This window comes from Nelumbo lutea, chromosome 7 (genome assembly GCF_056320005.1).
Source record: "Nelumbo lutea isolate HS-2025 chromosome 7, American lotus-T2T, whole genome shotgun sequence".
Taxonomy (NCBI): domain Eukaryota; kingdom Viridiplantae; phylum Streptophyta; class Magnoliopsida; order Proteales; family Nelumbonaceae; genus Nelumbo; species Nelumbo lutea.
The window spans coordinates 25,059,455-25,071,981 of record NC_142690.1 but is presented as its reverse complement, the minus strand read 5'-3'; the positions used below and the strand labels follow the sequence as shown (position 1 = coordinate 25,071,981).

The window sequence follows — 12,527 nt, the reverse complement described above, 5'->3', positions numbered from 1 at the left end:
ACTCGTAATAACCAAAGTCAATTTTCTTACTAACATGGACCGTGATGTGGGTATGACCCGAGCCTAATAATGGTAAATTTCCAACAAAAGCATATAGATATTTGATAAACCATTCCCCATTAACTAGAGTTCTATCTAGTTTCTCAAAGGTGGTTTCGTAAATCTTTCATAGTTATCGCATATGCTCTCCCCCTTGTAATACCAATTTTTCGCCTCCCACCTTGTTCTCCCAATAGGAGACCTCTTTGGAAATCCCCTATGGAACACTTGGAAAACTCCCTCATATCCCTCCGATCTCTGATCTGAAACTTTGGTTTTCTTCAATTGCTTAACAACTTTGTTTGCTTCAGCCTTTGCCTTATAATATTTTCTTTCCTATCCATTCAAAATTGGCCATTAAGCAAAATTTTCAACTAAAGATCATGGGTTTGATGTATCCATTGTCACCATTTTTGCTTGGTAGTAAAATATGCTTTGCACAAAATCATATATAAAGAGTAAAATATTTATTTAACCAAGTTATTTTAGAAATAAAATATATATTTTTTATTCAAAATATAATAATATCCCAAATAACAAATAACACTAAACATCAAAAACATCTTATTGTTTTCACCAAATCATACCACTAGTCTAATTTTTAGCCAAGTGATAGACCACAACAGGGAAGGATGACTTATAAATTTACATTTTAATGTATAACTAAGCAAAACATGCTTTCATGTACTGTCTTCGTTACTCAAACAAAGTTCACTTGTGCATAAAGAAGCACCCATTGTAATTAAGTGTTTAGGTGGATGGAAATAGTTATGATTTATGAAGGGTTGTGGGTCAACCTTGTTCATCCAAGGGTATAAGCCTTTGCATGATTGTTGGTTATGGATTGTATTTTAATTGTGGGTAATCTTGACCCCAATACGTTTTATTGTGCCAAATGTGTGGGTTATTTGCAAAGAGAGCAAGGAAACAAATTTTTAATTGCTCTTTTCATGTAAAATTGATAGTTCATGCTGCAAGTTTTATTTAGCACTTTTTATGCAATTTATTTATTATACCAAGGTCTTAGGGTGAAAGTTTTTCCAAGTTTCTATTGCTTGGACTGGCTAGGAAGGCTAAGGTGGTATGGATCATAATATAGTTTGATATATGTTTGACCATTGAGAAAGAGAGAATGAGAATAGTGTTTGAGGATAAGCAAGGAAAATTAAGAAGATTGTTGCAAATATTGGAATGTTCATAGAAAACCAGGTATCCATATTACTTTGGGTTAAAGACTTGAACATCCCTTCAGATTTCTCATAAACGTTGAAACCTCCCCTATGTTTTGAAATTGGACTAAGACATCCCTTACTGGGTGAGATCATTGGACAAAAAAACCCCCTCCTTTAACAAATCTGTAATGATCCACTTGCACGTAAAATCATGCACAAGTAAAATTTTATAAAAATTCAATTTTGCCCTTATCAAAAACTAAAACCCCAATGTAATTTGGATGCCTCTTATGACCAAAAAAATCCCTTTCAATTACTCCTTATTCAGTATTTTATTTTAAATTAGTTTATTAGTGATAATCTTTGTTTTCCTTATGAATCAATATATGTAAAGAAAAAAGCATATATACTAGCTTCAACTATAGGAGATTCTACAGATATGGTTTTGGAAGAAATGTTGGTCATAATCAAGGTTTAAAATTTCAATACGATACGCCCGAATATCATATATTTAAAAAACAAATGTAAGATATGCATGGAATTTGGGCGTCTTGTATTTTTCATGTGTATTGGACCCATATCGAAGGTGCATCGGTAGCATATCGATAAAAAAAGATACGACCAAAAACTGGAAAAAATGGGGGGGGGGGGAAGCAAAACTTCTTTTCCCTAAAATAAGCATTCTTTCACCCTCAAATAACTCTAAAACTCTAAACCTCATTCCTAGAGTGCTAGATTTGCAAAAAACAAGTGTTAATCGTTAATTTTTAAGATTTTTCAAATTTAAAAAATGGCAAAATTAGGTGAGTTTTTCCAGTTTTTTATAATATATTGTGATTTTTTCTTGAATGCTTAATTTATATTGATATGCATTTCTTACGTTCAAAATCACTTCTTTTTGTTATCAGTAGATTTATGAAAATTTCATGAAGATATTTGGAGAAAATATAAATTAACAAAAAATTGAAAATGTAATTTTTTATGCCTATAAGGACAAAATATGTTTTAAATCTATGGATTTATCTATCATATCCATAGAGTAATTGAAATTTCTTCTTTACTTTTTGTATTTGTTATATTTTTAGAATTAAAAAATAACTAATAATTAATTATATTTTATCATTTAATCACAACAATTAAATATATTATAATTCTATGGATGATCTATTATATCAACATACCAATTAAAATTTATTATTTAATATTTTTTTTATTTTTATATTTTTAGAATTAATAATTAATTAATTATATTTTATCATTTGATCACAATGATTGAATATATTATAATTCTATGGATGATCTATCATATCCACAAAGCAATTGAAATTTCTTCTTTAATAATTATTTTTTGAATATATTATATATTGCTTATTTATTTTTTATAATTTTTGGAAATAAATAATAATTAACTATTACTTATATTTTCATTTAGAAGTTGTGCCAATGCATGTTTTTTTGTTGGGTTTTTCCCATCCCATAAAACATTTAAACTTAAGAATTATAATTTATAAATTATAGTTAAACATAAGATCTTTAATGAAATTATAATTAACTACAATATATTTCTTCATAAAACTATTAAAATATACTAATTTAATGTATATACACCTCTTTGAAGTCTTATATTTAGTGTTGTTGATATTTTTTTATGATCTATTAAAGTATTTAGTGTTTCCAAGCGTATGTATGCATATCTTAGGTTTTATCCGATATGCATGCGTATCCAAGGAGTATACTGATGCATCTCTTAAAATTGACTTTTCGATCCACATATTTTTCAATACTTTGAACCTTTGACATGATGCCTCAAAAAAATAAAACAAAACAACCACAAACATTGTCAATGCACTTAATAACCAATGTGTTATCAAAAATAGTGGATTTACTTTTTCTCTATTTTTAAAAATCTGTTGGGTTTTTATTTAATGATTTGAGAGCTTTCTCCATTAAGAAAATGAGTAGGCCTTCAAATTTTTGAAGTTGAAAATCAATACTACTCTTGTATTGTTTGTAATTAATTAAAACTTACAAATTTATTTCTTTTCGAGAAAGGTGCCTACAAAATGACTATCTTTTAGGAATTAAGCAAGATTTGTAGAGAATGATAGAAATCTTGCAATGAAGAATTTTGAAAGGCATCATGTTCTATTTTTCCATGAGTTTATGGTTTATGTGGTTTTATTTAACAATTTAAAGAGTAATGGGGGGGGAAATGTGTTTTAATGGATTATGCCAAATATAAAAGGCATATTCTTCTAACAGGGGAGGTTTAAGTCATATAAAATATTAGAGGGGAGGTACAAGTATTTATGACAAACCTCAAGGGAGGTTTAAGTCTTTTACCAAATTAGTTTCATACGCTAAAGTTTTCCATTTAGACATTTGACCTAAATTTTTTATGCACTCAAATTACAACAATGTAATTCCAACAACTTTCTTTCACTTAGACTCTTGATGTTTCCTTAATAAGCCAAAAAACTAGATGCTTTCTAGCAAAGGAGAAGATTTCCAATTAAAATTCATTATTTGCAAAATGCACCAAAACATAAGGTTTACGTGGCGGTTATCTACTTACATGTTTTTTTTACTAGATTACCATTCATATGATGAACCATTTGTTTACCGCTTGCTATTTCGCCTAAAATATATGGTGAAACTTTTGAGCAATAATCATCTTCTATCGGATTATTCTATTGATGTTCTCCCTCTTCATATGAGCAATTAATTATAGTATTGTATCAATATGGATTTTTTTCTTAAACCAAATACAAGTCCATTGCATCTAAAAATAATATATTGGCATAAATTTAAATTGAATGCGTGTAGCATTAATCACTGGATAATACAAAGACATATTGGCATTTTATGGATGATTATCACATGTAGAGTAAAGTATATTGGGACTCATTGGCATACCCAAGAGGGGTGAATTGGGTATAACTTAAAAATTATGGATATGTTAAGTTTAAAAACATTTTTTATCGAAAAATTGAAATAAAGCATTCTTAATCAATAATGTATGCTTAATGATTAACTTGACTACTAAATCAAGATTTGCAAGTCCAAAACAAATGAGCAATATAGTAGTCAGGACTATAAAGATTAGTAGCCATATAATAATAATAATAGTAGTAGTAGTAGTAATAATAATAATAATAATAATAATAACTGCTTGAAATTGAATAGTAACACAAAGTAAAAGTAGCAAAGAAATAAACATGCTGCTATGAGATTAGTGGTAATGTAGTTAAATAAATAATAAATAATAAATGTAAATAACCACAAAATGTAAAAGCAAATAAAAAGTAAATATACTGAAATGTAAATTATAGTTACACTAAAAGTGTATGTCAAGTTTAGCAGCTAGAGGTAATGAATTAATCACAACATAATAGTTAGGAAATAAACCAACTTTACAAAGATAATTAGCTTGAGATCTAAGGAGTTGTAAGGTTGCTATCGGAATGTCATGGACAAGTTAATTGATTCAAATAAATGATGTGACTAAATGATAAATGGAACAATGACAGTAAGCAACTATAAATGTAAAGTAGTTAAATAAATGACTAATATATGGTGATTGTTGGCAAACAATAAAATACTAAACTACTAGACCAAAATGTTAGTACAGTTAATAAAGTTAGTGATGTTAGTAGTACAAGAACTATACCAAGAAATCTATATCTTGCAAATTACAATGAGATCAACTAAAAAATATACAATGATTACAAAATAATCAATTGTTCAAGTTTTTACAATTAGTTAAATAAGCTAGTAGTGTTATTTGTAAAGTAATTGTAATGGCTTAAAACAAAATAAGGAAAAAATAAATCACAAAGATAGTGGCACATAAGATTTATAGATGTTTAACAAAACCTTCCGCCTATATCTTTTACCTTAGGCCACCCATAAGGATTTATATTAACCAGCTAGACTTACATGTATTAGCAAAAACCTTACAACCAATTAATAATAGTTCTAGGTGATTGTAATACTTTAACCATCAGGGCTAATAGGTGCTTGTAATACTTTATAGTTGTACAATAAGACCTACGAGTATTTGCAATACCTTATACTTAACTCAATTAAGAAATTTATAATAGATTGATTGGATTGTATAAGCTTAGAGGCTTTTCAAATTTTCTTACATTTGAAACTATTAAAGTTTAACGATCTTTTCGTAAAAAAAAAATACCTAATTCTTTGCTAACTTACACTCTTAAAAACCTATATTTATATAAGTTTTTAAAGCAAGTGGTTGTTTTTTAGACGAATGGATTTTTTTTTCTCTTCCAATCGATTGGTTCCTCCTATCAATTAATCAACTTGAACTTAATCTGTCTAAATTAGTCATCAACTGTTTTTTTTTTTTAAACGTGGCACTTTTATGCTTTTATTGTAATCAATTTCACACAATCTTAGAAAATTATGCATCAATTATAACAATTAGTTGACCATATATTTATGAGTAGTTTGACTATATTATAGAGTTTGGGCAATTGTTCATTATAAACAACTAAACACTTTTAAGCCTTGGAAATATTCATGAATGGATTATAAATACTTGTTTGCCTTTTATAATAAATTTTTAAGATTATAAATACTTGTTTAGGTTAAGGAAAACTTAGGAACCAAACCTATTAATAGCTATTAGTCTTTAAGATTATTTGGACTAAGTTTGGTCTTGTAGGACATCAATAGGAATGCATATTGTGCAATTGATTACATCTAAATCTTAAAGAATTGCACTTTTAAAAAATAATTTGATGTAGTCATCTTATTGATGAGTTATTGTAGTAATCAATCATTTTGAGTAGCTCTAATCCATTCCAATTCCAATTGTTTGGTTAAACGAAATCGGAATCCCATTCCCATTCATGTTGGAATGACATTCTCCCCTATTTGAGGGAATAGCCATTTACCTACTTCTGCCTTTGGAGTGAAATCCAATTCTTGCTAATTCCAATTTTAGTTCCTTTTTTTGTATGAATCAAACAAACTATGAGAATAGACCATTAATTTCGATTCCAATTACAACTGTGAACCAAATGGGCCCTTAGTTCTTTAGTAGAACATAAACTCACTAGAGAGATTTAGTATTGGTGTTGAGAATATGAAACTTATATAACTCATCAAGTAAACCTTCAACTTATTTATGATTGGTAACAAACATAAATATCAATCGATCGAGAGAGAGAGATAGCGAGGTAATTAACCATCTCGCCCATGCATAAGACATGTTATATTTTACAAAATGTTTTAAATATATCAAATATGCGAATCATGGCCAAACCATTTGACTTGTGATTTGGAAAGCATTTTGATTGTATGCTTGGTTTAAATCATTATCCAAAAAGACATGTAAGAGCTAAAAGCACCGAATTTTAAACCCACTTTCCATTTTTCTCAATGATGGTAGAGCAATGGCATATTGTTTGAAACATGATGTTAACCATAAATGGAAGAAAGAATGGGGGGTCATTGGATTAAACCTTACCTTATGAGCCATAGATTTGACATCAATAGTAAGAAAGTGATTATAGTTTGGTCAAGGCTAGGGATGGATGATGACAATGGAGAGCTTATGAAATACTCAAATAGTAATCAAGGAAATGAAAAATGGGAGGGGAGGATGTTCACTGGGTTTGGCATGATATGTGAGGTCAATGTGTTATATGTAGCAAGATGTGTTCTTAGGATATTGTTTTGGAATTGGTTGGCTTGGAGTGTAGTTTTGATCCAAGTTGCGAGAGGATTGAATAAGAACAATCATGGAGGTGGATCTTACGGCCAACAATTTGAACATACCTTGCTCTTGGGCACATTAAATCATGCCCTAGACCTAGACCTAGACATGTCAATGATGCCCAAAACTTTGCAACCCGGTCTAAGTATCCAAAACCTAGATGGCACGTTTACGTAATTGGATCATATTTGGATTTTGTGATATGCATCTAACTAATAAATGGATAAAATTCAAATTTGAATCCATCCAATTCAATTATATTATAATATTTATTGATTTTTATATATAAAATTTATATAGTTATATTTAAAATTATAAAGAAAATATATTTTTATATTATATTATTACTAAACATATATAATAAATTTTGTATGTTATATTTAGATTGTTAAATATAAACTTAAAAAGGTGTTTATTATTATTTTTTATTTTTTGGGAACCAGATTAAATTTAATCCAATATGAGCCCGTTAAGATTCAATAGCTTAGGCTGCAAGTTTTCAATAGTTAGAACGATTATGAACTTTTCATAATTGAATAATAAAAATTAAAAAAATGATAAAAATACAAAAGATATAAACTTTGTAAAAACCAATAATTGTTTTTAACATTTTATTGGTGATCTAAATCAAATACAAAAGTGAAAACTAACCTAAAAGTGAAATTGCTATCTTGTTTTATGGTAGATCAATTAATTTTAGGCCAAAATTTGTCAATTCGTGAAGTTATAATTAAATAATAAAATATTGAAAGATAAAAACACTAAAATAATAAAAAGTGTATAAATTATGTATAAAAGATTTGCACATATTAATGGATAATAATAAGTGTATTAAATGAAAATAATTTGTATAAACATATAAAAACATATTATATAAGACTATCATCATTGCAAAATTTCTCACATGCAAAACACCAACACACATGCCAATTATATATAAAGTTGAAAAGTAATTATTTTTTTTTGTTTTTTCTGTATTTTTAAAAATTAAAACGGATCCAGATAAAACACAATCCAATCTGAGTCCGTGTTCCGTTTTGCAAATCCCCTAATAAAAACGCGGATTTTAAGGTACCGTATATGATACGGTTTGATCGGTCTGTCTGACTAGCATCGCTAAACTGGTCGGTTATTCTCACCGCTCGAGCGCTTTGTTAAGCAGGGTAATGGCTCTTCAATTTCTTTTCTTCTTTTGGGCCCCCGCTTCCACTAAGTACCCGGGAAGGCGGGCAACGACTCTGTGAGGTTCTCTCATTCCCTCTGTTGGATTGATTCAGAGTTCAGACACTTAAAACCCTCAGTTGTTGCCTCTCGTTATTCCTCTCTTCTCGTGTCCATCTCTCTTCATATGCTTTAATGGCGTCCGAGGAGCAGTTACTGGCAATTAAGGTGCATTTCTCTCCCTTCGTTCTTCTCTTTTACTCTTTCAGTGCCATTAAGTTTCATTAGAAGGTTTATTTAGTTAAATTCAAGTAGAAAAACGGGTCTGTTAAACTATGCAGAAAGCGAAGGTGCTGATGGTTGGGGCAGGCGGTATCGGTTGTGAGCTTCTGAAGACGCTTACTCTCTCTGGTTTCCAGGATATTCATATCGTAAGCTGCTTTCATGTGGTTTTCTTGGAGGTTTCGTTGATTTATTTTAGGGGGGGGGGGTTAGGCTCCTTTACTAATTTTCTTGCTGGTTCTAGGGTTTTGTGAGTGAAAATTTGCTTTTTCTTCAGCTCGACTGTCCGGGTAGTTGGGAATGGTTGTTGAGTAGGGAAATTTGGTTTTCATTTTTTCCCCTATTTTCAATATTCTGATTAACAAGATTAGTTTTAGTTATTTTTCCCCTCTTTCCACACTAACCTACTGACCAGTGTTCTACTTGATGTTGTTAATCTTGTATGTGCTTCTTTTGTTCATGTATTTCTAACATCGTATCCCACAACTACCAACAAGATTGATGCGTATCTGTATGCTTGCCTAACTATTAGAATTTATATTTTTTCAAGTGCGCCCTAGAAAAAGAAAATAAAGAATAAATATTAAAGAGAAAGATAAAAAAATAAAGGCAGAAAACATGTTTATAGTTTTTTTTTTTTTAATTATTTCACATCAGTAGGAAGCCGTGGTCTTTATTTAAAAGTAATTATTACCTTTAATAAAAATTCCAAAGTAATTATTGTGGTACGAACCATGAGATATATGCCAACGTTATGATATGGCTTTATGATGGGATAGATTTATGTGTTCAACATGTTGCGTATAACTTTTGTTATGAAGTTCAAAGTTAGGAGCATGCTGTTTTACCTTATGCCCAATAACCCAACTTGCAATTTAGAGCATACAAATTTTGGGTCATCATGTGTCAGCATGCAACTTTTTTCAAATGATTAAATGAATAGTGCTTACGATTTTCATTTAGAAGCATGGGAACATGTATGTGTTGGGAGGTTGCTTTTCTCAGGGGTAAGGCTGCGTACATCTATTCCTTCCCAGACCCCACATTGGGAGGAGCCTCATGCACTGGGCTGCCCCTCTTATAACATGCCTCAAATTTGCTAGTATGAGTTTATGTAGGCTTTTTTTTCCCCTTCATTTAAGCATTTTGCATATTTTTGCTTTCACTTGCAGATTGACATGGACACTATAGAAGTCAGTAACCTAAACAGACAATTTTTGTTTCGACAATCACATGTGGGGCAATCTAAGGCAAAAGTGAGTAATTTGTGCTTCTGGATTGCATTTATGTGGATGCATGGGGACTGTGATTGATGTTTCAAAGTTAGCATTTGCGAGGTTGTTGGTTTAATTCAGTTGCTATTTATTTTGTAACCCAGGTTGCTCGAGAAGCAGTCTTGAGATTTAGGCCTCACATAAGTATTACACCATACCATGCAAATGTCAAGGATCCTGAATTCAATGTAGACTTCTTTAAACAATTCAATGTTGTTTTGAATGGCCTTGACAACTTAGATGCAAGGCGACATGTTAATCGTCTTTGCTTGGCAGCTAATGTTCCTTTGGTTGAAAGTGGAACTACTGGGTTCCTAGGGCAGGTGAGTATGTTTCACATTGTATTTCGTTTATCTAAATTGAGATTCTATTTTTCATCTCTCTTCTTCATTGATAGTCTCTGCCTATGCTTTTTTTTTTTTTAATTCTTTATGTATTATTTGCCTAAATTTCCTTACTGTTATAAGAATAATGGCTGGGGAGTATAAGATTCTTGTCCAACTCACCTCCATGTTGCCTAGTAATTATGGGTGCTCTTCGTAAATAAATAAATGATAAGAATTTGAGTCTTAATTTGGACTTTTAGATAGCCAATACGTTGGTCAATAGACTGGTAGCATGATGAACTTAATTTTTTCCCCATAAATTAACATGATATTGAAGGATAAATTTACACAATAAGTTACTAGGAATTCAAATTAATTGTTTTCTTTTTTAGTTTTTTATACCAATAGACAAGCATGCAAATTGAAAAAAGCAAAGCTTTTAATTATTAAAAACAATGACATTTATTTATAGCAAAACATAATAAATCATCATATCCAAATAAAAGACTATCATTTTAAATCTATTAATTTTAATATTTCAAACACAAGAATGCATTCTCTTTTTGTTTTAACGTTTTTTTCCCCTTATCATGCCAACAACATATTTGGGCTAGGGTTTAGGGGTAGACCACAAAAGGACATGGGTTGAAATAGTAAGAAATGATTTAAGCACTCATAATTTAACAATGAATATGACATTAAACAGAGTGGAAATGTGGAATGGTGAAACAGTATTCATGTAGCTGACTCCATATAGTTGGGATAAGGCTTGGATGGTCAGCAACATATTTCAAACACAAAAAGTACAATGTAATAGGTATTTTATAGAGTAATTGTGTGCCAGAAAACATGCCTCACAAAAGAAGGAAGTGAAAGACAAAGTCTTGCCTGGGGGCACCATGCCCAGGGGCAGACATGTGTAGTTGATTCTGTTTTTAATTTATTTAGTCATTTTAGTCAGCCTATTGGCTGTTTTATAAACAAATTTGGTTGCCTCTGCTAGTGGTCTTTTCACTAGTAAGAGTTTTTATTTTTCATTAATTAATAAAAAAATCCAGTTAGTTTTAGAAAAAAATTGTATGCCAAAAAACTATTATCAAGTATAAAATTATATAATTTTATATCAATAAAAGGTTTAAGAGAGAATAATTAATGAAAAAAAAAATGAGAAAAACCAAGGGTGGTGTCCATGTTTTGTTTAATGAGGGGATAATTATAGAAAAAAGAAGGAAAAACCTCTTTTGCCCTTTTCTCTCACTCTCTCTCTCCTCTAAAGCCTTGGATACTTATAAATTAATAGTAAAACCTTAAAATAAAACATAAGTAATGTAAGCTATATGATGGGATGCATAAACACATATGCTAATAAGATGTACTCCCAGGTCCTTTACACAAGTCCTTGGTTCTTAGATGAGCACCTTTTTGCATGTGTGATGCTTTGGCAACTATATTTTCATGATTCATGACTCAATTAGAGAAGTTTATTTGTGCATTTTTGAGAAGAGATAAAGTATACTTTCATTAAAATAATCAAATGAGCTATGTACAACTAGATGCTGTACAGGGGATATACATCATTACATACAAAAAGAATGCATATACCACGGTACCACCAACCCCTAGAGTTTACAAAAAGAATTTCATAAACAAAAAATTTACCGTGATCTTTTCTGTTAAAACTTCTGTGTACTGCTACCCAAAAATACAGTTTGTTCCATATTTTCTGTCAAACATCCTTAGCTGAGCAACCTTTGTTCTTAAACACTCTAGAGTTCCTCTCCTGCCATATGACCCAAAAAATAACCCCTTGAATCATTTGCAGTATGATCTTCCTTTTATAACTTAAGCCTTGCAGGTACCATCCTTCCAGAACATCTCCATAGGTGTGGGACAGCAAAGCATTCCCTGAAAACAAAGAGCTTAAAAACTTGTCCAAATGTCATAAGTGAAGCTGCAATGTATCATTAAATGGTCCAGAGATTCGTCATTTCATTGCACAACACACACTCTTGGGAATCTAGCAGCATTCCTTCTTCAATAAATTATCTCTAGTGAGTATCTTATTTAGGTTAAAAAGCTACCTTGGATGGTATGCTCTTTCACCACTGTATTAGTGGAAATGTGTACAACACTATCTCCAGTGAGTATCTGATGTGTACATTTTATGTTTAGAGGCTCTTATTTTCACAATTCAATCAGAGAATGTGTCTCCTTTTGCTATAGGTTGATCATACATTGCATGGACTAGAATGTTAGTTTTTATTCCTGATAATGGAAGTTTTACAGGGCAAGGGTTTTTTGAGTGAGTTTGCAAATGGTTTGTGGGACTGATAATGAAAACGTCCTAGGAAAAGCACTAGGCTGAGCCATAGCATGATGCTTAGACTGACAACCTCTTACTTTTCTAGGTAACTAAATTGCCACCTAGAGAAGTATAGCTTCCAATAGTAGATCACTTATTAGAAGATAAATTTTGCTCATTCAGTATCAATAAAGCCCAGCACATTCAGGTTTCCATTATCTCTAT

General features: G+C 30.7%; 1 protein-coding gene across 1 annotated transcript in view; it reads left to right on the top strand.

Annotated features, from left to right (window-relative positions):
* Positions 1 to 8,053: 8,053 nt before the first annotated feature.
* Positions 8,054 to 12,527, top strand: part of SAE2 (SUMO-activating enzyme 2) — a 32,880-nt gene continuing 28,406 nt past the window's right edge. The window contains exons 1-4 of the mRNA XM_088953729.1: positions 8,054 to 8,346; positions 8,460 to 8,549; positions 9,573 to 9,656; positions 9,779 to 9,997. Of these exons, the coding sequence (XP_088809855.1) occupies positions 8,314 to 8,346; positions 8,460 to 8,549; positions 9,573 to 9,656; positions 9,779 to 9,997 (426 nt within the window). The 5' untranslated portion in view covers positions 8,054 to 8,313. The remainder of the gene's footprint in view (positions 8,347 to 8,459; positions 8,550 to 9,572; positions 9,657 to 9,778; positions 9,998 to 12,527) is intronic.